We start from the raw sequence: 27,749 nt of genomic DNA, 5'->3' as shown, positions 1-27,749 counted from the left end.
GTTATTCTTTAAGCCACTGGAACTGTGTAGAGTTCCGTAGTGTGGCGTACCGAATACGCAGAAATTAGGCTGCTATTAATGGGAAAATTGTCCCTGCGTAGGTTATGCGTAGGCTGGCGTACAGGTTTGCTTATGGTTGCTTACTGTGTGGAAAGCTTTTACTGCTTTGTCGATCTGGCGTAGGGTAGCGTACTGCTGCGTAGTCATGTAGAGTAGTGTTGCGTAAAAAGGCGTACTTTCTGCGTCAAGTTTCTACGCCGAAAGTACGCGAAAAAAATTAAACATGTTGAATTGTTTTCGTTCATCTTGCGTACCCCTTTCCGTCCTTCAGCATATAGTAACGTAGGCCAGCGTAGTTGGTACGCAACACTACGCAACTCTACGTATTGACCCCACGCCAATTAGTGACCCGCAAGTGTCACAAATAAAGTATGAAAAATATGCTCATCTGACCCTAATTAAACGCCTAAAACCCCCGAGCTTTCGGGGGTTTATGGCCCCTTGAAACCCGTGGACCCCACGCCTATATTATATATACACTGAACTCAGGACCCGCGGAAATCCGCAGGATTCTAGAGGGGGGCGCAGGCAAAAAATTAAATTTTTCATTTCGGGGGCTCCATTTCAAATTTTTGGGAAATTTTCTGGGGCTACTTTTTCAACTTTTGGGGGCTCTTTTTTCTGGGGCTACTTTTTCATTAATTCATAAAAGGATAGGCCTACACTTCGTTGAGATTTGTTTAGTAGGCTATTAGGTTTCAGGCTTCCTACTTCATAATTGCCTATTTAAAAAAAAAAAAAACATTTTTCTAGTTCAATAACTAAGTTTTCATGCATTGATTTGATGCAAGAACTGTAACATAATAGACCCTAGATTGTGATTATTTCTGACCATGAATTTCGATAATCATTTTTCAAAGTAAAATTTTCACAGGAAAATCAAACAGTCTTTTAAAAACGTAGACATTAGAGTCTAGTAATACTTTTACTAATTCTAAGCTCAGGTTTCGTAAATCTATTCACGAAACTATATTGAAATCGCGGCAATAATGATGCAAACCAACAGATAACAATTTCAAAGTGTCAAATCTCTTCGACTCGAATTCAACTCACACACTTTCAACTGCAACTCAGCTCATCTCACACACACTACACAGTGGCAATGCACTGTCAGTTACGGTGATTTTGTCTGATTTTCTTTACTTTGAAGAAATGATTATCAAAATTACGTAAACATGGCGAGAACATCACAAAATAGGCTTTAATTTCATACCTCTATTTATGGAAACTTTATAATATTGCAGCAATCGTGAATTCGTGATGGAAATTGATTGCAGTTTCGCGATGTTTAGTGGTTCATGGTCTAGATTCAGCTTCTACCGAAACAAAATCGACCGCCAAAAACTCGAGCCCTACGCTCCGTCTCGATCTCGCAACTGCGAAAATGTACGTGTTTTGGCGTACTTGCGTGCGACATGGTAAGCCAGGTAAGGTATGGAATATGGTTCGAGTTTTTTTTACGACCGATTTTTGTGTATACAATTTTATACGGATAGTCATCGGTCGTGTGTCAATGTTGAATATCCATGAGGTATCTCTGTCGTCACGCATATCCTGCATTATGCATGTCGCGTCTGTTTTCGCCCTGGACGTCGACACGCAGGAGGACCTCGGGCGGAGTATAGCCAATTCCACAGAGTAGACTCTCCCGCGGACGATGGCACCGGGCACGGGTACCCCGAGGGGAGGGTTCAGGAGGAGATAGCCGCACCAACTTCGGTCGGCGATCTCATTAAAAAACAATAGAATACAAAGGCTCGCCGAGACGTCGCGCCCCCCGCGGAGCCTTAGCGTATTATTATTATAGATAGTCGTAGGGTGGCACCCCTCTGACCCCCCCCCCTCTCTCTCTATCTATCTTTCTTTCTCCCTCTCTCTCTCTCTCTTTCTCTCTCGCTCTCTCTCTCTCTCTCTCTCTCTCTCTATATATATCTCTCTTTGAAGGCCGTGATTACATTCCGCCCCATTTATTTCAAGTGATGATTCCGCCCTTATTTTCATTAGCCATTATCTCTGATGTCGTATCCATGTTTTTTATTTGCTGTGGCAAGAGTATTTTTAGCTATTCTCTTTATCGTCATAACCGTGTTCATGTTTTGGTTTTGTTAAAAATATAGAAAATCACGTTCAAGTTCAAGTTCAAGGTAGGATCGTAAGCATCTTTCCCTCCACAAACATCACAATTAACATTTTCTTTCTATACCTCTTCAACAAAATCGACTTAAAAGACGAGGAAAATAATATGTTTATAATCATTGATTTTTTTTCTTCTAAAATCTCCAATTCGTTTTTGTACATAAAATAATTTATACAAAACTGCAACATGATTATAACAAAGCTTTTTTTAAATCATTAAATAGACGAATATAAATACAACATAATTATTTATTCATAATTTAAAAAAGTATAGGACTAAAATGCATCACAATCACATAATAGGAATATGTGACTGTACTACACAGTTATCTCATCCCCAAAACAAGAACAAGCATTGCTCTTTTCAGAATAAGAAAAAATAAGTGAGTTTCATATTTCCCAACATATTGTTATACAGAATTGAAATTATAATTATTTTTTTTTTTTTTAAACACGATATATCCCAAAACCCTCTTCCTTCCTTTCCTCTTCTCTTACTCCTTGGACTTTAAGTAGGCCTTGTTCGATTAAATAGAACGTAAACATATTTTGATACACCTTTCCCCCGGTTCCAGCTAATTAAGATACCGGCTTTTTTTTGTCACGAAAGAACAATCAATGACAATTACCGATGATCGAAGTGACGAATCAGTAAGCAGGACCATTCAACAACTTCCGTACGCATGCGCCTTCTTTGTCTTGTCGGTCCTTGCGTGGGAGGGGCGGGGCTTGAACCATGACAAAGACAATCACAGGTTTGCGCTCCCTGTCAAAACCGTTCTTGTTCGCCAGCGTCAAAGGGCGCACGTGGGACTATGAACGGTAGGCGCAGGTATATTAATACGAGCACAGTCGCGAGACACACAGGGATCAATATTTGAAAAGTAAACAACGATTAGCGGTATAAAAGCGCCAGATGGATACGGATGTAGTCTTATTAGTACGACTTCCTAAGCCAAAGGAAACTCGAGTTCAGAAATAGCTCGGGGTGCCAGCATCGTGAACAGACACCGCGTCCTATTCGCTGTATCGTCTGCTAGCGGATGAGTTGAACATTCTTGCCGCTTCTTTTCAGTGCCATAGTAGTGATATTTTTTAAATTTCTCTTCTCCATTCCTCGAAAAAGAACTTGAACACAACCATGGAGGGAGTAACTATGGAAAATCTTCTGGATATCTGTCTGTGTACCAGCCTGGCGATTAATTTGTCCGTGTTTTGCTATTTTTTCATCTTTGCCCTTGCGGATTTATTCGTGAAGACCTGCCACTCGTCAACCTCCCGTATGCAGTTGGCGCATAAACACTGCGCAGAGTTCATGAGGAATTTGTAAGTTCATGCAGCAGAATTAATCTTTTACATAATTTTAGACAAGATAACGGGGTCCTTGTGTTTTAAGACGGAACCCCAGCTGCCATCACCTTCTACCTAAGTAAATAATGGTACTTAAATACGAGCAGCTGTGTCAATTGGTGTCGTGTCACATAAATATTGACCACAGTTAACGATTGCCATAATACTGTACTGTTAAGACTGTCATTCACAACGGATCATTTTGTAGTAATATATCATTTAATTCCTTGTCTATCAATTTATTAATTCATTTGTTTGGTGTTCGTTTTGTCTTATCGATGTAGAGTTATCACCCCTTAAGATTCACAGAAAAAATACGTGTTTATTGAGTCACTGTTTTAATTCTATACGTAGTTCGGTGGTATAGGTTTCTCTCCTTTATTTTAATGGGTTCATTGAATATGAAGTTTCTAGTAATGACTTTGGATGCATTTGCTATTCAATTATCAAGACATGTAGCAAAGCCCCATATCTATGTCCTGTACCCTCCCGTTTCTCACAGTTATTCAGATCACTATCCATGTGTAACCATATTGATCGTGTTTGTAATGATCATATCAATACACGTATACTGTTGGTAATTTTCAAAGTGCGCAGTGAGGACGGGGTTCTTTACGCTGTTCATTTTTTCCCTTTTTCATCTTTTTTTAATCTTGTCCTAAACAAAAGCCCAATTTCGATCTTTTTCTGTCCAGCCATTTATCTTGCATCTTGTGTTTTGAACGGTATACTAGTAACCATTGTCTAGAAAAATAGCCTTACAATATGTTTGGCTATTTTTTGTTGTTGCAAAGATCATTTCAATACATGTATACCGTTGGTAATTTTCAAAGTACGTAATGAGGAGTAGGTTAATTAAACTGTTAAAAAAGTGCCTTCATAATTATTTCTTCTCCTTCTTCCATCTCTTCTTAAAAAATAGTCCATTTTTTAAAAATCTTTGCTTTTCTAGCCATTTATCTTGCATTCGTGGTTTTAAACGGTACAAGTATTTTTTGTTGTCGCAAAGATCATTTCAATACATGTTGTATACTGTTAGTAATTTTTAAATTGCGCAATGATGACTAGGTTCGTTTAACTGTCAAATTTTGTTTCTTTCTTATTTTATTCTCTTTCTTCCGTCTCTTCTTAAACAACAGCCCAATTTTAATCTTTTCCTGTCTAGCCACTTGTTTTGTACCTTGGGTTTTAAACGGTATATTTAAAGCATTGTCTAGAAAATTAGCCACAAACTACATACACAACAAACATTACAAGCTATTTTCTTTCCAGTGGCAGGTCCAGGATTTCTGAAAACGCGGGGATGTAAATCCCCCCCCCCCCCCCCCCCCCTAAAAAAAAAAAAAAAAATCACTGACAAGCAAACAGAAAGGGGGTCCAGACCTGCTTGAACCCTCTGAATCAGTCCCTGCTTTATATATTATGTTCGGTTTTGGTATTGAACGTTACACATGTCTACAATGATTTGATTGCAACATGGAACTTATTTACTGCTAATTTGTTCTCAAATCTTTTAATCTGTCTACCAGACACCGCAGTGAATGTTGAAACGGAAGCCGTTCCTTGATCTAAAAGTGTCTGCGCGAAATCGTATGGATTGATATTGCGAGACAACACGCGGTTCCTATCTATTCATTCACTCATCCGGTTATTATCATTAATTTCGTTACAATAGTCACACGATAATATAGTGCATAACGTAGAAACATCTCTGATGGAAAAAATGTGTTTTATTTAATTTAAGCAATTAATAATTTGTAAAAAGTTGTAGTTGTAACAAATATAGATTTATTTGATTAAGTTACATGTATAATGAGCTGTAGAAAATGTGTATTTTATTACGGTTAGACTTCCAACCAAACGAAGTGTCTTTTTTAAATCTTGTGGTACAGAAGCTGAACTTTCCCCCTCTTTATATCTATATTGCCTTTTTTTTCTTTGAATCTTTATTTTTGTCTGTGTTCTTTATACAGGGTAGTCTCTTCAGAGGATAAATAAGTGCTTAGAAAAGGGCTCTGTTTCGCATAGTACAATATTGAAATACAATGTAAAGCAATACACAAAATAAAGATACAGTAACAACTTACAATACTTCATAAAGGCAAGGCAATGAAAAAAAGTATTGATTGATAGAGGAAAAAAATACGATTCAGCTGAAATTTACTTTCATCAATACATATAAAAAAAACACCTTTTTTAACATAAAGCTTTCAAAATTAACATGGAGGTTAAGAAAAACAATTAACCTTTTTTTACAATGTAATTTTTTTAGCAATTCGTCATAAAGTAAATGTTTTTTATTTAATGGCAACATTAATTTTGAAGAGAAAAATCTGCGGTAGTCTAGTTAATGGTGTCAGCAGACGACGGCTCAAGGAGTTAAAATCCTAGCTCCAAAACTATGATCCCTTGGCATAACATTTATCTACTCTTGCTACTCTTTCCCAAATGGGTATATAGAAAAAATATTTTGTTCATTTTTCTCAACCTTATATGGCAGCTTGGTTCGATCTAGCATGATGATACCTTACTAGTACATGTAGGTGCCTTGAGCATCATTTACTAGTAGTGTGGATTTATAACGCATCATGAATATTATTACTTGAATTTGATTTAATTTGTTTTTTTGAGTTCTACATCATATTTTCAAAAGCAGATATTCATTCATTTCTAAACAGAATGTATAGCAACGGTACTCATAAATGAAGAAATTGATTTACACGATTAATGCATAATCAACGTGATTTACATAAAGTAGATATGGGGGAAGGGGCTGCGCGGCGTAAGCATTAATGTTAATGTCACCACTATCTAGCTTATAGAGAAACTGCTTTCGGATAGTATTTAAACAATCCTTAAAAGGCATTTCAACCAATGAACAGTCGGCGTATCTAATGAATTAAAAGAATCCCTGAATTGATCATTACTTAAATATTTCATAAGTCGGGTTGCCAATTTGATATAATAAATAAAGAAAAAACAAGATTTACACGCTCAATGCATAATCAACATGATTTACATTAAGTAGATATGGGGTGGAAGGGGAGGGGAAAACTATAACGTAATCTTTAATGTTAATATCATCATTATCTAGCTTAGGGAAACTAATTTCGGGTAATATTTAAAAAATACTCAACAGGCATTTCAACCAATGAACAATCGGCTTATCTAATGAATTCAAAGAATCACTTGATAATTACTGAAATATTTCATAAGTCGGGTTGCCAATTTGATGTTGTTAAGAATGGATGATCAATCTATCTTCAGGTGGAATCTGTTATGATCTGATTGAACGGAAACATCTGTTACCTGTGCTTTTCTTTTCCTCTTGTTTTGCCGATGTCATCCTAGCTCACAGGGGATTTTGTTTTTAATTCCGCGTGGTTCTGTTTTGCGAAATGGGAAGCTTAACATTAATGTTTTCAAAATGCTTGCTGAGTTGCTGTTCATGCTCGGGAGACTAAGCAGTTCCCTTAACACTCGTAATAACAAAAATCATGCGTGTTAACTCTTCAATATGGCGATGATGATAGTCGTGTCCATTGTCTGTGGGCATTGTTTTGTACACATAGTGGGGCAATAAATGCAAGATTTCGGTTTATAAACAACAAAAGCACAATTAGTTACCAACCTTTACCAAAGTATGGTAGGATATTGATTCATAAAAGGAGGCACATGCAAATAATTGAATTAAGAAATATAGCCTCTACACGTATACATGTTGTTGTACGTACTTTCTTCTTTCTTTTTTTCTTTTTTTTTTTTTGGGGGGGGGGGCGGAATATATGCACTTTCATATCGTATAATCCAACAGTGTTAATGATAATGCAATCATTTGTCATATAGTTATTAATATGATACCTGTACAATCACTTTTAAGAATAATCAGGCAATTTTTTTGCCCTATTTGTTCTCATTGTTCATATTTGTCTGAATGAGAATCCATGAAAATTACAATTTTGTTTATTTTTTAATTATGAGAAATATCGTTTCGATTTTAGCATTTCCCCCTTTGCATTACAGTTACTGCATGGGTAACTATACGTTTTAAGGAAAACTCATGCCTAGACGTACTAGAAAATGGTCAATAATCATATTTATCAGGATTCAGGAAAGACTTAACGTAAATCGAGGATTAACACATTTCGTCAACTCATATAGTCAGAGCATTGAAGAGACAGACTTCGGATTTTGTTTATCGAATTTTATTTGAGGAAGCAGGATTGATGTCAGTCTAGCACTATTAAAGCGAGGTCATATAAGCCATCACCCACGCGTCTATTACGCCAGTGTCTTTTCCTGTCATTTTACCCTATACATGATATTAAAAGGCATGACGAAGACCTATCCACGACCAGACACTCAACGTTCCGATATAGCTTTAAAAATTTGTCGCGTAATTTACTTTTCATTTTTAGTGAAAACCCAAACTGAGATTTAAAACAAAAATCAGGTTAAGATTACCAAGGAGAGCATATACTATTTTATTTCATTCTTGACAAAAGTAATATCAGATGTAACATGGAGCATTATTCATTAATAAAAATAGATGTAACAACGGACAATGACCCGTTAAACAGACATGGAACTCAACCAACCAACAAACAAACGAACAAACAGACGGTCAAACACAAATTTACCATGTTCCTGGCATACATGTACATGTAACTTTGCTCAGAAACCGTTTAATTAAGCCTAGTAAGTTACACATGTAAATAACATCTCATGACTGAGCTTGGCATTATAATCAACAACTTCCCTTTCCCTTGAACCGTAAATTAGTACACTTGTGATGGTACTTGTAGGTAGAAATAGGCATCTTAGTTAATTATGTCACACTATTTAAAACAAATACTGTTTTACCACAAAAGAAGGGGGAAAACAGTGATCCATTCATAACAAATGATTCATAGCATCTTGCCTATTTAAACTTTAAAGGGAAATTTTGTATTCTTTAATGCGGGACTGCACTACTTGTAGCTACTTGCGCCCCTATGCAGTGTTTCCCAGAAAAATCGAAACCGAGAATTATCGATGTTTTATCATAACTTTATAACAATTTTCATTAATAAATGACACATATTTGTAAAGCTTAGATCCTATCTTTCATTTGATGCAACTCACACTATGCATATTTCACGCATGAATGATTAAAATCAATTTGAAGAAAATCATTTGGCGGACGGTATCTGCATTTCAAAGAGAATCTCACATTTCTAAAAAAAAGTTCATATTCTGCCCTTTCATATGACACCTCAATCAGGAAAAATGAGCTAGGAATAACAAAGTTCTGCCAGTGAAAACGAATTCGTTTACCAAAGATTATGGAAATGCAAGCATTAATTTAAACAAACAGAAGTTTATTATTCCTAGCTCATTTTTCCTGTTTGAGGTGTCATATCAAACTAGTGCAGATAGGCTTTAAACAAAACAAAAGTTAACAGCCCTGAAACCTTAAGAAAAATCAGAGAAAGAAATGATTTAAATTTTGAAATCGAATAATGGGTAATAAAAAGAGTCGATTTTTCTTTAAATCGAGATCACTGGAGACTCTTGAATTAATAGATCGTGATGTTTGGGTCATAAATGGGAAAGTCCCTTGTCTGTCGCGTTTCACTTCTAAAATGTCAGGCAATAGGTCAGGGCTTCTCAAAGTCCGGACCGCGGTGCATGCCACTCCGGACCGCCTGGATAGAGTCTCCAATTGCCCTATTTTAAGGAAAATAACGAATTTTGAAAGTGTCAAGGAATTTTAAAGGATTTTGAAGGAAAAGTTAAAAATCGAAAGGGATGTAAGTGATCCTGAAAATTGATTTTTTTTTTCTCACTATTTTATCATTGCATTTGTTTAGCTCTAGAAACAGTGACGGTTCTGGGTGATAGCCGAATTTTTATGGCGGCCTAAACAAATTAAAAAAGTGTGAGTTTTATGGAGTTAAAGCTTCTAACAACCACTCCCGTAGACCTTTTATTATTTACACACTTTCTTGCTGTCTGCTGCCTGGAGATCACTGGAGCGAAGAAAGGTAACAGTATAGCAAGAAGCCCCATGCAATGAAGGATTAATCCTTTTTATGCAGATGGACTGTTCTACCATTCTTGACCAGAAGTGCGTTTCAAAGTCAATGATGTGGGCATCATCCCATTGAATGTTCTGCCAAGTATTAGGGGCGTATTCTGTTACATGCTGCCCAATCTGAGGGCTTTTTTTTGTGCCCTTTAAAAAGGGTACACAATAGAGTAGTGCAATTTGAATATCAAGGGACGGATTAGACTTTATTTCTAAAATGAATTGAAAGTGCTATTAGACTCTCAAGTGCGATAAAAACTCCAATCCATCCCTGGAAATTTAAATTGTGATCCGCTTATTGTGTGCTCCTTTTAAAGAGCACAACAAGCCCGTAGAAATAACATTCCATCTCTTAAAATTGTCACTCTTCAGTATATACAAGCGTCTAGGGTTAGATTGTCTAAGTCTGAAACCAAATTGATTAATGCTTCAGTCATGCCCGGCTTTCCAGCAATCATATTGTACATTGAAGTATACGATCGACCATAGGAATTTTCAAGCGAATAGCATCCCATGCTTTGGACCGTACAGCCTCTATAGAAATCACGTCTGGACCGTCCAAGAAAAAGTTTGGGAACCACTACTGTACAATACCCTAGAAGATCAGCGGGATAATAATGGCGAAGAGCCATGCGCGTCACAGCGAGACATGTGTATAAATTATGAGCGCTAAAAGAAGCCATTATAATACATTATAGATCTGTACATGTCCTAACTTATTTCCTTTTCTTTTCTTTTTCCTTTTTTTGTCTCTTAATTTTTCTTCATGATAATCGCTAGTGCCACACTTAAACTGTCATAAGACTTGAGATACTATATTGCAAGTATAAGTTTTCATGAAAATAGAAAACAATTTTCTTCATGATTTTGAAATGATTGCCAAAATAAAGCTGGAGTACGGCCCTATCTGTAACCATTGGTATCTTTATAATCGTGTTTCTATGGATATAGCGAAGTTGTTATTAAAAGAATAACAGATAAGTGTTAGGAATAGGCAAAATATTAACATTTGATAAATAAATATAGGAAATGTGTGTTTCTGTTTTGAATAACAATTCAAAAACCTGACAGTTTTATAGCAGCCCAAATGTCGTCTTGGCGTTAATTTTTATAACAAATATATTTTAATGATTATGTGGATGTTGTTGGAGTAAAGCTAACTGACCAGATCAATTTAATTACCCGATGGAAATCTAAACATTTTCCTTGGCAATGTTTGCTACATGTCTTGTACAGTGTATATATCTTTCTAAAAATATGAAATTTATTGATTATAAGAGCGAGCTCACATGTATATTGTTTACCAACGCCGTCGTTTTATTCACACAGCGTCTAATTCGCCAAATATATTACTTCGGTCTTATCATTATTTTCTCTAAACTTAACTGGCCGTTTCTAATTTCATTCTCAATTCAAATTGTTCTTCAATATATTTTTTGTTGTTGATCGCTTGGGATGAGAAGTGATTTGCGCTATAGAAAAATTAGTGTTGAATTGAAATGGTTTTTAATTTTGGTAAAGACAAACTCTAATATTTAAAAATAAATAAATACCTTTACTTTATCCACTCGATCAACCTATACCTCTTTATAAACTACATTTAGCGTTTAAACCAGTGGCAGTGACATCCGTTATAATTCCACAACATTCCGAAAAAAGGAGAAATAGTCAATTGTGATTATTTTCCTCATCAACGTTTCTTCTTTAACAGAATCTATCCAAAAGTCTGAAAACCAAATCTTTTCAAAACAAAAGAAACTATAAATAAATAACTTAACTCGGACCGGACACTACTCTCCGTATTGACCACGAAGATGGCTCATAGTTCTTGGCAAAGATCACATTCGGTTGACCGTGGGGTAATACTTTTTGATAATTAAGACTCGGCGAAGGACATGCCGGGGGAAAAAGATTGAATTTGCCAGCTCCTTGGCGACTATTGTAGAAATCAATATACTCTCTGAATGTTCAGAAATGGAAATACACTCTTCATTTTTTCGTTTTGGAGTGGAATTCCACTCTAACAAGAGTGAAATCCACTCCGAAAGAGTCATTCTTACCACTACGTTGGAGTGGATTCAACTCCAAGACGAAGTGATCACAGTCTAACATGACTAAAGTGAATAGAAAAATAGCGGATTTTCACTCCTTTACGTTGGAAGAGTGTACTTAGAAAAGGAAACATATTTAGATATTTCATCTTGTTTGATTTAAATGATCAGATTTCCTTTTTAAAATGATAACATGATAATGACTAATAACTAAATGACACATGGGTGGGCTTAAAAATGAATGGATAGTGCCTTACTCAGCTGTGTTAAATCACATCTGGTCTAGCGAGAGGCCTAGTTGATGAATAGTTTTAAAGTGTACAAACAGACAAATAAACAAACAAACATACACAAAACAACATAAAAATCAACTTAAAATACTACAATACGAAAAACACTCTATGGATTGGTATAAAGACACAAGGTCATATGAGCGTGATGAGGATTAATGTCTTGCAAGAGCGTATCGACTTGGTTTCGAACCCAGGACCTCGGGGCATTTTTTACGAGACCCACCGCTCTACACCCCTACCAAAATGAGCTATCAGTCATATTCATAATCCAAAATATCAGGACTCTAAGAAGTCATGTTTCGTTCCCTCAAGCATTGTTAAACATCGAATTAACACCGAACCTTAAGACTGCACAAAGCTCTCTGGCTTGCAGCTATGACTTTCATAACGAGGTAAATGAGGCAGGACGGGAGCACTAATCCGGGCCATACACTTGTGGTTTGTGATGCTGACGTGGGGATTTCCACTTCGACAGGATGCTAATTTTTATTTCTCCTTCTCTTTCCCCCTCATGACAGATGATATAATTCTTTGAGGTTTCTCAGGCTTCGAGCGGTTTTTGGATCAGTGTCACTAAGAGCTCCCCCCCCCCCCCCCAACCGCCGATCCCCGCCCCTTTATTTCATTACTTACATGTATACCCTAGCCAATGATCTTCTGCCTGCGTGCGAGCGTCGGCCTCGGTTCGAAACTACCTGCTCGAAATCGCTAAGAGTTAAACATAAAGTTCACTTTTTAATTGTCCCTAGAGTTTTACTTGTTGAGGTGCAATCCTAAACCATAAAGGATGCCTGGTAAAAATTTACACTCCTCTGAGGGGCAATATTGTCCCATCCAGACATTATCTTCAACCTTTCCGAGGTTCAAAGGTTCAAAGTGATAGTTAGATAGCAAGCGCACCTAAAATTGTACTACATGACTTTTTTGGCATTCCCAGACTTCAAAGTTGAACATCTTCTTTAACACGGGAATTTGAATCAACGATCTCCTGCATACACTTGCCGTTTGGCAACAAATATTTAATTAGTCTTCATATCTTCATAACGTATATATATATATTTTTTAATGAAAATTCGGTGTGAAGTTGGGTTCGTTTGACAAAATCCGCTCCGAACTCTGTGTAAAAATGTGTTATATGTATTTCTATATATGTATATCAATTTTCCCCTTTTAATTTTTTATATTTTTTTTTTTATTAAGCCCTATTCGAGTTGCATGTCAATGTTCATTAATTTTACATGATATTGTGTATTTTGTAGCAGGACTTTTCTTTAAAGTGGTTTTTTTATTTAGCAACTTTAAATTATTATGTGCAATATGACTGCTTGAAAAAAAAAAGATTATTATTCAGTTAAAAATACTCAAAACTTCTTTACATTTATTTTTGGCTATAAATGACCTGAGGTATTAATTCATCCTCTGTCTTTCTTATTCATGTCCGAGGTCGGACAAAATATTGACAGCACCTTGTCCATCATGTGGTCAGCATTTGTGACCAATTATTGACAATTATTTCTTAAAAATAACTTAAGTACCAATACACGCCAATTGGCAATCAGCCAACGCAATTTCAGTAATGTCCAGGAAAGCCTTAACAACCAGCGGATGCTAGGTCTGTCTGATCTAGTCTAGCTGATCTTGAAATCAAGGATTGAATAATTAGATATTTTCAAACAGAATTTCAATTGATACAAGTTTAATTTCTGCCAAGATCTGTCCTTAAATATGAATGAAGTTCAAGAAGAAAATCGGAGAGATTGGCGAAAAGGATTATTTTTAGATAAGTTGACATTTTTTTCCTTTTTTTTCTAAATCTTTGGTTTCTAAAACATAATGGTGGCTATTACATGTATCTCGAAATTTCATCACGCGGAAAATAGATTTATTCTGTGGAACAACTTCATAATTCATAATAGAATAAGAAAATACGGCGCCATAGAACTAAATTAATTTTAAAAATACATCATAAATAATATGTGGGTCCGATGCACAATCTGAATACCTGTGTACCAATCAATAAACATGACGAACCCGGCCAATCTAAAATTGGGCGTAACAAAAATGGGCATACATTGTATTTTTCATCAGTTAAAATACTATGCTCTAATTGGGATTAAAATGTTTTCATGATCATGAAAATTGAACAAAATATGAACACATTTAGGTATAAAATTGCTCAAAGAGGATCAGACACAGGTATACACTGACAAAGACTGATTGAGGGGGGGGGGGGGGGGGGCTGAGAGCAAAACTACTGCGATCGTCTTTTGAGGAAACTTCAAAGAATCGTATTAGTGGCCTGGATTTTTTAAAAATCCGAGAGGTTTTACGAAATCACGCTCCTGGAGCAAAATAAGAGAGGGAAAATTATGAACGGACCCCCACTCTTCGATACTCCTTGATCTACTCTGGGAACACATTACTATATTCTCATGTTGGCAACTATTCTCACCCAGTAGTACAAGAATGTGCTTCCGTAATATATAATCTTACATGTCAATTTTTTGTTCTTTCTCCTGATATGAGGAAAATTAATCCCTGCCCCCCCCCTTCTTCATTATTACCCCCATCACAATATTATCCTTCTGCCTATACCATTTTGTACAATATGTGTGAGGGAATTCTATATAATGTCATCGCAATGTATTTTTCTTTCGTTTCTACATATGTTATATTATTTAAAGTCATTTTAACCACCACTCATGTAAATTATTCTTTTAAACGGATGATAATAATAACAATAATTATAATAGTGGATTCTTATATAGCGTTCATATCTGTCATACTTGACACTCCTGGCGAGTATGTTTATTGTTATTTCTTATAAGTTTGATTGTGTACAATTCAACATTGTGTTGTGACGCATGATCTTTAAAAAAATATATACTTTTCAATGAATTGGAAATAAACATTACTGACAGATTTGTACATGTGCATTTCCAAAATAACTTCAATCTTTAATTATAACATTAAAATTAAAAAAAATGCTGAAGTACCTGCCTGCTCAGTTTCCTTACATGATGATGTAGTCGAAACAAGATGATTACTGAAGATAAAGACATGTTTTCTTTCTGATTGCACCTCAGTAGAGACATGACCGTGAAGTTTTATCTCTCCCCAGCTCTACAAGTCTTTCCAATGCCCCCTCCCTCAATCGCATGCAGCAGGCGTCTCCACCGAGCCGAATTCCTTTTCATTTCCCGCCAATTACAAAGTGGTCATGTGACTTGGGGAAACAGGCTTCCCGATGAAAGATCACTTAACTCTCGAAATGAAGCTTATTAGTGATGCAGAGGGTTTTGAATGTGTGTGTTTTTTCGTTTTAATGTGAATGGTAGTTCTTGCATAAAAATAGAAGATAAAGTTTCAATCCTTAAAATATTTCCTTTCATCGCGAAGTAATTAAACGTCTTTAGTCCAATAATTTCACCAAGTTAACTGTTCGCTTGTTGCAATTGGATTTCCAGCCAATAATATATATAAATAAAGAAACGAATATTATCTTTTTTATTATTAACATCATTGTTATTATCATCATCATCATCATCATCATCATCATCATGTTGACTTACTTTAAAAGTATCCCATCAAGCATTAATAATTAAAGCGTTTCGTAAGGTATGGGATACAGAGCTTTAACTACATATACCTCAACATTCGGTCATGCGGATTATTCGCCAAATATATCGGGAAACATCTCTCTTTTTTAGTTTGCTAGAAATAGAATGCGGGTCGACAATTTGTCTTGAATTTGAAGATTACACTTGGCACCTGACTTCACGATTGTGTACATTTTGATTGTGTCTTCGATATTTTTGACAACAACAAATTACAATGTCATGAGGGCAACTGATAACTTGTGCGTGAGAAACTCAGTGGCAAAACGAAGGACAGTAAATATTTAAAGGCTATCTCTCATCAGAAATGAATCTCAACTAAAACCCAATTAAATCTCTTTCGGTTTGCCTCCATCTTAACTTTGATTTTCTTTTAGAGTAAACTAAAAACTTCTCTCTTATATCCTTAATATGTTTTTATAAATAGAGTGTAATACAATTTTTCGGTCTATAAGTCTCTACATACATCTAGGAGAATATATCACACAAAACATTTATTACATTTTTTTTAAATCGGATTACTTATGAATGGATTTATTTCAATTTCCTTTCATGCGGTGAAATTCTATAACACCCTTTTCTCTCTCTCTCGCTCTCTCTCTCTCTCTCTCTCTGTCTCTCTGCCTGTCCCTTTCTTTGTCAATGTCACTCTCTGTCTATGTGTGTCTCTCTTTCTCTCTCTCTCTCTGTTCTTCTCTCTATTCCCCCTTTAATTCATTTTACCCTCTTTTTGTGGCTTTATTATGATAATGACTTTATGATATCAAGGACCTATTTGGGATTTTGGGCGTTTTCCGATACACCTTTTACCCCTGAAGTCACTCCGACTTATATTTAGGCATTAGTTTGGGCTCACTTGGTATCTATATTGAGGAGTCTAGTTCTGGACTGTATGAAAAACATCAACAAGGCCTTTTGTTCATGCAGTGATGATGTACACGGACATTCAAAAGATGATACGTATGGCCTATGATTCACCGCTCCTGACGCACGTCGCACATATCGTTACCGTAATCATAGACAACCTTACTAGAAAAACACATAATAAAATACAATTTATTAATGTACAAATATAATAGTGGCGACATCTACACATCGGAATTTGCCTGAGTCACACCGAGACGGAATGAATATCCCACTCTTTTGAGAAAAAAGTCATTATAACTGAATAATTAGCGCTTTGTTTACGGACTTGTCTTTCGATTTGTACTCGCACAAAGTTAACGTGTCATTGATACGATGGTGTATGTATATATTTACCAAGTAACGGATGTGGAAACAATCACATGTTTGTTGCTTAGGTGCATATAATAGTTGACCATGCATGTCCTCGCTTATCTTAAACTGATTCACGTCACCGTCATGACTAATTTTACTGGACTTTAAACCTCCTTCGTGTCATAAAAACCGTGAAATGAAAACCCAAATTCATTACAACCGCAATTGCAATCGAATATACCTGTTATTGTGTGTTTTGTCACCTGCCAAATTAACCAAGCGTATGTGCAGGAATTTGTCCATGTCCTTCGTCATGAACTTGTGTTTCAATAGGGCACTATGTTAATATATTTGATTTTTATTTACAATAATCTTGTTTTTCTATCGACTAATCGTCATTTCTTCCTCCCTTTATTGGTAATGGTACTGATTCCAATTGCCATGTTTACAAATCATATGTAATTATATACAATTAAACGGTACGGTGTGGATATAATTGAAATCAACCTGATTTTTCTACTATTAAAGTGTTGGTTGTCGTTTATTTTTGCTAATTGAGAATACATCTGAACTTGATAGAGGTCATGACCCGTTCGTTTCGGGGTCAAGGCACAGACAAACGATCCCCACTTGATCATGATGAAGAAAATAATGAAACAGTCAGGATTTATACCATAGCAAATTAGCAATCATCATCTTGGATTGTCAGTTAACAGCTGCATTACTTTTACGAGATTTTGGCAACAAAAAGTAGGGCATTTACCAAGGCCTAAGTCGTTATGGGTCTGACGAACAAAAAATAAACATTCCATTATCAAGAAAAAGCACCATAAACCAATTGGAATCATAATTTTCTCATCACCTGAGTTTGCTTTCAAGTTATTCCAATATTTTATTCGATACAAATAAAGGAAAAAAGAATCAAGATGCCAAGGTTACGCAGGATGTCAAGGAAGTGCATCTTTGAACTTTGCATCATCAAGTTGACACTGTTCCTGTTTCTTACTCTCATAAAAAGTCACCCAGAGAAGTCATTTGAATTGAGCATTTAATCACTTATATCCTTAAATTGTGCCTTTATTGCAGTTGTCTATCCAATGATAAATTCACGACATCAACGTTATCAAGTGGAATGTGTAGAAATGCGATATTCAACGCTGTCTATTAAATCAAATTGATATTGTTTTTGTTTTTGTTTTCTTACTCTTAAAAGTTTGAAAACATCGTACACCAATCGATAAGCGATAACTAATACACCATGTCGACAAAATCCCAACATGCTTTAATAAGTTCTACTTGAAACAATGAAAACACACATGACTCATGTATTGTCAACACACACAAAGAAGGGCAGGGCCCTATAACTGTCAACACATTACAGAGATAGGGTCAAGGTAAAAGTTGTTGTTGGGTTTGAAACAATGAGGTTTATTTCGGTATAAATTTTCGGTGGATAAGGAATTTGTATATATCGATTTTATGTTAGTTATAATTCTGATTTTACCCCTCCGCCCCCAGTAAAAGTACACAACCTAACTGCCACTGATAAACAAATGGGGTGGAGAAGTAGGGCCAAGGGAAAAGTTGTTTGGTTCTAAACAATAAGGTTTATTTCGGCATAAATTTCCGGGGGATAAGGAATTTTAAATATCAGTTTTATGTTAGTTATAATTCAGATTGTCCCCCCCCCCCAATAAATGTACACAACAACATAACTGCCAATGGTATACAAATGGGGTGAAGAAACAGGGTCAAGAGAAAAGTTGTTTTGTTCGACACGATGAGGTATATTTCGACAGAAATTTTCAGTTGATAAGGAATTCTATATATCCACTTAATGAATAGTTATAAATCAGTTGTATTTAACCCTCCCCCTCCCCCAATAAATGTACAAAACTTACCTGTCACTGACAAACAAATATGAAATAGGGTGAAGAGAAAGGGTCAAGGGAAAAGTTATTTCGGCAGGGATTTCCAATGGATAAGGAATTTATATATCCACTTAATATTGGTCATAAATCAGTTTTTTTTTAAAGAGAAGGCACATTTTTCACCATCCAATACCCCCCCCCCCCCCACACACACACACACACACTCGCACTACGACAGATGTTCCTCCACGAGTAGGGTCACGTTGCACTATACAACTGACTAATGATTAAGGATTAATTACCTTTTAATGATGCATACCATAAGTCATAATATACTATAGGTTCTGCCAAATTTGCTTCTGCCTTACCAAAACGAAAAAGAATATCTGCCTGTACATGTACAATGAAGGGCAAGGTATACATATCAATGATTTAGTTCTACTACATAACATGTCCGATGGTAAAATACATCCTTAGCATGGAAACGATTCAATGGACAAGGAAATTATCCACAAGTACAAAAAAAACTCTTCGAACCAACATTTGAGGCTTTATCAGCCCTACATGTCCAAACTAGTCGAATTGTTAGGTCATGCTAAATGCCAATTACAACTAGCGACTAGCTATTTAAGTATTATCATAAGTTCATTGTCTTTCAATGACTTCCGTTATGGTAAACAATGCCAGACGCTGTTGATTTCCTCCCGATAATTGTTTGCGTAAAAACTGCTACCCTAACTTTCCTTTTCATAAAGTGGATGATGCATCAATTCAACTGCTTTATGAATTATGTAGTATTTCGCCGACCGAGGTTTAGAAGGCAATATAGGCCCTCTGTATATGCGCCACCAATGTTCGCTGTATACGATGCGTCATCTCATTTGCGTCATCGCCTGCGCTAATAGAGATTTTAAGGCAGTAGTACAAGCGCCATCAACTGCCATTGTCCACCAGGCGTCCTTTTGATTGCGTCATCACCTCCGCTATTAAACGAAATCAATGAACCGATGAAGGTAATGGTGCATAAGCTCATTATTTCACGCGATACTTTGTTCATTTGGCTTTTACTTTGTGTGACGCTGTCACTCTCTCATGTTGCGTCAAAGACCGGGCAAGTCCCTGACGTAGTCCTACGTCACCAAAATGACGCTTCGTGTGCAAAAGGCGTTACTCATCAAGTGACGCTCCGTGTGCAAAGGGTTTTATTCGTCAAGTGGTTCGAAATTAGTTTCTCGAGGGTCGGATTGCTCTTTAAAAATGTCAAAACACCGCTGAAGAGATTCCCTCAGAATCAAATTGAAATAGCTCGTTCCTTCTTGCTTGCAACGGTGCAAATCAAGATTCACACATGCATAACATACCGAAGCATTCCCCCTCCTACCCCTTCCCAAACATCAATCAACGCACTTCCATTAATTGAGTTCTCCTTATTGCATTCGTGGTTTATTCTTAGCTATTTTTCATAATTAGTGATTTAGATCAGGGACAAGGCGAATATTAAGAAATCCAGGTGCGCCTAGAGGGAAACAGATCACGAGCAATTAGTGTATCAAGCCTTATCACGCTGTATGCGAGGATTAGCGCGTTAAGTCGAAATGCGTGTGTTTATAGAGAATAATTAGTCGACGAGTCTCGTGTTCAGAAAGGACGATGTTGAATTTTCAAATAATTTGGCCTCTCTGCTAAATTGGACAAAAATAAATACCTAACGCGTGTACCTCCTCATTATCGTTAGACATCTGGGGGTAGATAACTTATGTTTCGAATTTGGGAAGAGGCTATACAAATCACCCCCCCCCCTCTTCCCCTCCCTCCCCCTCCCCCTCTCTCTCTTACTCTCTCTCTCCCCCTCTCTCTCTCTCTTATTCTTACTCTTTCTCTGACCACGTTGCTTCTAAGACACATAATGTAAAGCATGTTATCATATGTTGTTGTTGTTAATGTGTATCAACATGGAGACGAAATCTTGCAGTCCATACGTCGTTATATAAAGCGTCACTCGTGAGAGGCAGTAAAGGGAAATGTGTGTGTAGGTACATGAACACGACCAGAGCCAATAACAGATCCGTGTCAGTTCATTGTAGGAACACTGTCACTCTTAGCTATATCTAGAAAGTATAGGATGTAAAATATATATATATATATATATAGAAGTAACAAATATTTCCAGTATAAATACGAAAAGAATGGATGGAAATTCTATTTCAATGTGTTGAACGAACATAGTCTCTTCAATTCTATTTTGAGGATAACAACAAGAGCATAATGTTTTAAAATGTTGGAGAAGAAGAGAAAAAAGATTGAGAACATTTATCCGCAAGGGGCGCATTTATGTTTCAAAAAATGGAAAGAGAAATAGAGATAAAAAATAATGTCTGTTTAAACACGACCGGGGTTGAGTCAGTGGAAATAATGAGCAGTATAAACGACACGAACCTGTCTCTGAAAGTTTTATTGAGAGGATAACAACTATCACCATTGGTGCAAAATAAAATGAACAGACACGGGGGAATTTAATGTCAGTATAAACACGTCCACTAAAAGTCCATGTTATCGTATGAACACGGTCTCTGTGAGCTATATTGAGCAGACTCTCGGCAAGGGGTGCGATATGTTTTTAAAATTGATATCCTGAAACGCAGACGAGTCGGCGACACCGTGTATGTTTTACGTACGTAATAAGCCCACGTGAGCTCATGAAAAAATGATCATGACAATTATCTTGTAAAGCAACATATCGAAGTCGACATGCAACAAGATTTGAAGACAGGTTAAGTCCCGGTTTTGCCTGTGGGGTGGTTTTATGGGGGGGGGGGGGAGGGCCCGGGGGAGGGGTAGCTTGTTTCAAAGCCGAAGTGGCGCATTCATCATATGATAGTGGTGACATAAAGTGGATATACAGTTCAGAACTAAATTATTCAAACACCTTGTAAATTTTGTGCTCTTTTATGTGTATGTCCTAAGTCAAGAATGAAAGATGGACTGGTTGAATTAGAGCCTTTGTTGAATACTTTTAGATGTACATGTACGCGTTAATATGTCACATTCTCAAGAATCATAAATAGGGACAAATCTATTTTTCAAACACTTAAAAATGACAAAACTTGGTGAACATGTACAATTTAGTCGTTTACTGCACTTGCACCAGTGTCGGCTAAAACTACATTATCAACACGGTGGCAAAGAGTTTCAAGAACTCAACTCAAGGGAAATTTCAATATCGTATAGGGTACTGTATATCCCATAGAAACCGTGTTAGGATTACGTAATACCTCGTTGTAATGTTCACATAAATCAATGGGTCATTGCCCTGGCTATTAGAATTGGCTAAGGTTAATTTTTCGAAAGTCTTTGCCATCGTTGTATTTGAAGTTGTCCCATATGACCAGTCGCCAATGTTTGTATTTGAAAGCCACGCCTTCGCGTCAAGTAAACAAAAACAAAAACACGTTTGATCATGACTTGTAAAAGATTTTTTTGGCCGAGGCTAATTTTTTTTCATCAAGGGCACGCACCGGCCCTCGTTTGGACGAAATTAGACTGATTTCCTCTATTGGGTCTGTCATGTAATAACAATTAATTCTCACTGAGTTTAATGAGAGTGGCTATTTGATGTCACTCACGCAAGGGCGTTTCCTCTTTTACCGTCAATGTGGTGATAGACAAGCTGTGTCCCTCCCATCTCCCTGGTCCTATACCGTGTAAGGAATTCACATGAGAAAGCTTTTTCCAAAGCCTCAAGTAAATTTCAATGTTGAGATTGGAAATAGTGTGGACAAATGAGTGTTTGATGATTATTAAAGGAAGCATAGCAAGACGATTTTGAATGGGGATCTCCTATATCAGTTTGTCGGTTCTGTCGGTGCAGGGTTTGCTGTTAGACATCTTTTAAAGAAAGTCTTCGGATTTTATTATTTTCCAAAGATTAAATTGCTAAAGAAAACAACACCAACAACAAAAACAACATCAAGAAATAAGAAAAAGAAATCAGCAGATATTGAGATGCAGAATATACAACAGTACCAATGGTGTATTTGCATATAATGAATATTCATCTTCTGTTTAAACATTTGAAGAAAAGTACCATATACCGTGAGAGGTAGCAATTCATTTACAATCACCCTGCAGTGATGAATAATTCACATTCTTTGAAATTTCTTATCAACGGGAAATCAAATTATTTGCTTCAGCATTTGCTTTTGGACCCAATTTATGTCGAATATTTTAGATTCAATATTCCAGCTTAAAACTTACTGAATTGTTTATTTCTTTGTTATCATTTCAGTTATCTCGAGAGTGTCTTCTACTCAGCTCAGGGCATAGCAGCCATCATCGTAACATTGGTCTTCCACGATTCTGTTCTTTCCTTCGAAACAGAGTTACCGCGTCCTGCCCAGCTCCTCCTTGCCGCATCCCTGGGTTTCCATGTCGTTGCCTTCTTCAGAGTAGCATTCCTTGGCAACAGTTGCATCGTTAAATACACGATTATGCTGATGCAGTTCATGGTGATACTGACGGTTGTGGCAGTTCTGATTACCAAGGAAGACGCTCCGATGGGTATGATCTTGCTCGTGAGTGAGACGGACATGCTGTTTGCAAATGTTGGAAAACTGCACAAAGTCATTCGCCTCAAGGGCACCAGGAGGTACCGTGTCATCATCTACGTTGGAGCCTTCGCGACCGTCCTGTCCCGAGCCATCATTCCTCTTGGTTACCTTGCAATGGCTCTCCTGGAGGGAAGTCCTTTGAAGATGTCCATCTCGGCTACGACAGTGTTCTTCGTCGGACTTGTCGCATGCGGTGCCATCAATACGTGGAGGGTCAATTCGGCTGTTGCTCGCATCTGCAGGAAGGAAGAGAGGATCATCGAGGTAGCGCCTTACACCAACATTTCAGGAAGCTCTGCAGGACCTAAACCAGATGACATGGCAACATCCATCAGTGCCAACATCGAAATGCCACCATCTTACAACGAAGTCTTTGCCGCTGAGGACGCCACCGCAACTGCTGCTCCTGCTGCTGAAGGAGACCTAGCTGCTGCCTCCGGCCTCACCTTTACGAATCCAATGGCAGATTACATTGTCAATGATTCTCTTGCACATGTTGCTCTAGCCACAGGAAATACTGAAACCTCAAACCTGACAACCTTTATATCCATTGATCTAAGTGCTTCAGACCTCGAGAGGCAAAGAGAATCGGTTATGACGACAGACACTGAACTAAGTTGGTCAGGATGAACACATTTTGTGAATAGTTTGTAATTTATTTATTGTCGTATGAATGAGGAGTACGTAGCACAAAGAAGTGTCTTGCAATATCTAAACGGAATGGCTAACTTGCTATCAGATTACGACAAGTAATAATGACGATATCTTGCTATATATGTCAGCTATGATGAATTGAAATGTTTTTTATGATTACGAATATAATGTAACGAAAGGAATGTTAATGACTGGAAACAAAAACAATCTTTTTCGATATAAACAACCAGTACTGAACCGTAAAGCTTTTCTCAAACAAAACACAATTCCTGATCCAGTTTCAAGTATTGCTCTTGCTTGGCCTTCTATCTGTCCATAGTTTTATAAGTCTGAAGATACTTAGACCGAAATTAAAAAGCTTTAGAGATCGGCTGTCTTCGAGACTAAGAGACTGTATAGATTTTATTTGTTTTGTCAAGCTCAAATATACATAAAATAACAACAGAGTGGTACAAAAGACGATGGGGAAAAATCTACAACACGAGAAAATAAGGATTAACTTGACGAGAAGACCCATTTATCTACAAAGAGGTCCTAATTAGAGAATCATTATTGAACAGGTTGAATATATTTTCAATATTTACAGATGTAATATATTTACAGCAATGTTAAAAAACATTGAGAATATCGCTTGAAACAAAGACATTCTCAAAAAAATTGACCTAGTATTCAAGAGGCTGAGTGTCACCGCGCCGAAATGGTTGAAAGGATGGACGATCTGCAGGACCGAAAAGCAAAATGCAGCTCGATCCCGCCATCCGAAGGTCCTGATCATAGAAATTAGAAATCGCATGTTGTACCGACAAACATGACACTAAAAAGTATCGAGGCTGGCCTTGTAATACATGTAACAAAGACGTGCACCATAATGTTGATTTCTGAACCTTTCGAAAGATCAAAGTATTTATCGTTTTTGTTTGTGTGTGTGTAGCGCTTTTTCAAATTATCATGTTAGGACAACTGTTGATAGCATTATTTCTCATTTCTACCATAGCAGAAAGATTTATAACTATGTTCGTTAAATTGTTATTTGTTAATTTGTGATGGTAAGTAATCCGATATCTGTTTTAGAGGAGCATGAAAATGTATTATTCTACTAATTTTATTAAGGGGTCAAACTTGCCTTCACAGTAATTGTCATATTATTTACGAGTTCCAGGATTTTAAACTAAGTTTTACAGATTTTTAATCAAACTAGGAAGATTTTTAGGAACCCTTCATTCTTTTTGTTGTTATTATAGTTTCATCTCATTTAAATTTAGTCATTATTTATGTATTTATTTCTAACTAAAATTGTGGCAATACGCATGTCCATTGTGTTCAGGCATGAATATGCAGTTTATGCTACAGTGCTATCTCCTGCGCTCCTTTCCATTTTTGGGAACAGATGATAATCTTCATGAAACACCTGTCAAATATGGGAATGTTTTGGGGATGAATTTTGTAAACAACTTTTAGTGTTACTATTCAATTTTATATCTGTTAAAGTTGACGTGCATGCATCTATTTTCACTCCTCTCCAGACGAATATTTGTTCATGTCTTACGTTCCCTCCGCCTTTTTCTGTCCCTTGATTTTTGTCCTACCCCCCCCCCTCTCTCTCTCTCTCTCTCTCTCTCTCTCTCTTTGGTCCTCTCTCTCTTTCTCTCTCTCTCTCTCTTTCTCTCCCACCTCTCTTTCTCTATTTCTTTTTTATACCTCTGTCACAATGTTGTTTATTACAGTTATGATCTTTGATAATAAAACAAGAAGAAAACAAATTACACCTTCAAACCTTGTCTCCTAGATTTTAATGATGTAATTTCGAAAAAAAAAACATTCTGGATAAAGACGAATTAGTTTGATATAATAAACGCAAAGTAATTGCGAAACGGAAGACATGTAGGGGGAATGAGGAACTTGAGAAAGGGTGGTGGGTGGGAGATGCAGAGAGAGAGAGAGAGAGAGAGAGAGATGGGGAGCTTTGGACAAAGTCAGACTGTTAGAAGAGACAGATTTGGGGAAAGAAAGGGAATGAGGAGATAGTGGAAGATTTAGAGAGAAAGAGGAGAGAGGGAAGTGGCAGAGAAGAAAGAAAGATAAATAGATAGATTTGTAGAAATATAGGTAGATAGATTTCATTCTTATACAACTAAGCTGCAAAAAATTCAAAAGAGGGCCGCAAGAATAATATTGAACAAGACATATGACACACCATCGGCTGATTTGTTCACAAGTCTTAAATGGATGACACTAGACAAGCGGTTTGAGTTAAGTCGCGTTATGATGATATATAAATGCGTTTATAACTTAGCACCTTCTTACCTTCAGGTAGGCTTAATCAATCCTAATGATGTACATGAGCATCATACAAGGCAAATAGACAGTGTATGTATACGTGTGCCTAGATTTCACACTGATTGTTATAAGTGTAGCCCAATTGTTTCTTCCATATTTGAATGGAATAAGCTAGATAATTCGTTGAGAACGGCTTCCTCTGTCAATTCATTTAAGAGATTGTTTAAACAAAGTTGTAATTTGCGAAAGGCTCAGCCGAACATACACTACGTGCATGTTCTGTAATATTGACATGACTTATTCACATAATTGCGACTTAATTAATATTTTCCTATTGACATTACTGTTTACTAGGTTAATGATATACGTTTATTTTGCAAACGAGTATTATTTTTGTAACTGTTCTGTATAAATGTTATAAACTATGTAAATATGTTCATTCAGGGCCCCATGGAAGACCACTACTTTTTGGTGAATGGGCTACCCTGTCAAAAGATTAGAAAAAAAAGAAAATAAATAAATAAAAGATATAGAGAGAGAGAGAGACGGGGAAAAAGAGAGACGGAGAGAGAGAGAGCGAGAGAAATAGAGAGATAGAAAGAGAGAGAGAGAGAGAGAGAGAGAGGGGGAGAGACTGGGGGGGGGGGGGGGGGGGGGAGAGAGGAAATGGAGCGTAGGGTGCGATTGGCAGGCAGTAAGGAGGATATTTAGAGAGAAAGAGAAAGATGGATAGACAGACAGAGAAACTGGAGAAAGGAGAAAAAAGAGAGATATAAAGAGAGAGAGAGAGGGAGGGTAGAATGAGCTGGGGTTATTCTCGAACAGTGTAACGACCCCAAGGTATGGGTTCGAATCCCTGACACAGCATTAGCGTTTTGGGCAAAACATCATTTGCCACGCCCAGGTGAAGAAAAGTAGGTACGACAGGAAGTAATGCCCTAGCAACTATATAAGGCAGTGAGGCTGAAGCCAGAACATATAAAATCATGGGCCCTTTAATGGTGAAACATAAGCAAATTACATTATAGTTTCATAATTTTCGTTCTCATAAGATATGCAAACTCTTAATGCATGAAGATTTATACACATTCATAGTAGGATAATGAGGATTTATTTGCATTTTATCTTAGAGGTTTTGTTAATGTATAACAACATTTTATGGCATAAGGGCCTATTGTGAAATCCCTCCGAATGTTTTAACCCTACACATTTGGCCTTCTCACAATTAATTCTGACTTTAACACTATTAGAGTTCGATCTTATCTTATCTTTTAATGATTATCAGGATTATAATCAAAATTGCTAACTTGCAGTCTGTTATTTTCATTATCCATTATCATCTTGGTATATACTCGCTAAGAGTAGCAAGTGTTCATTTTCCCATGTCTTTTATGAAACGGATTAACGACCTTCGTGCGCTAATATAACGCAGATTAAAAGTTGATGAGAACATTACCAAGAGAGATTCCTGCGAGGTAAGATTACTAATTATATAGTTCTTTCTTAGATTAACATATTCAATAGTTTACATTGTGTTGTCGTTCA

General features: G+C 36.7%; 1 protein-coding gene across 1 annotated transcript; it reads left to right on the top strand.

Annotated features, from left to right (window-relative positions):
* The first annotated feature begins 2,973 nt into the window (after nucleotides 1-2,973).
* On the top strand, nucleotides 2,974-25,690 carry LOC115922276. Its single transcript, XM_030980884.1, has 2 exons — nucleotides 2,974-3,522; nucleotides 22,952-25,690. The coding sequence occupies exons 1-2, from the start codon at nucleotides 3,338-3,340 to the stop codon at nucleotides 23,901-23,903; spliced, it is 1,137 nt and encodes a 378-aa protein (XP_030836744.1). The 5' UTR covers nucleotides 2,974-3,337; the 3' UTR covers nucleotides 23,904-25,690.
* The last annotated feature ends 2,059 nt before the right edge of the window (nucleotides 25,691-27,749 follow it).

Source organism: Strongylocentrotus purpuratus, unplaced genomic scaffold, assembly GCF_000002235.5.
Source record: "Strongylocentrotus purpuratus isolate Spur 01 unplaced genomic scaffold, Spur_5.0 spur5_scaffold_11, whole genome shotgun sequence".
NCBI classification, from domain to species: Eukaryota; Metazoa; Echinodermata; class Echinoidea; order Camarodonta; family Strongylocentrotidae; genus Strongylocentrotus; species Strongylocentrotus purpuratus.
This window is presented reverse-complemented; position numbering and strand designations above follow the sequence as displayed.

Bases quoted from the DNA above. Each gene is read 5' to 3' on its own strand.
- LOC115922276 (XM_030980884.1), top strand. From the start codon at position 3,338: ATGGAGGGAGTAACTATGGAAAATCTTCTGGATATCTGTCTGTGTACC. The intron at 3,523-22,951 runs GTAAGTTCATGC...TTATCATTTCAG, and splicing joins GCAGAGTTCATGAGGAATTT to TTATCTCGAGAGTGTCTTCT.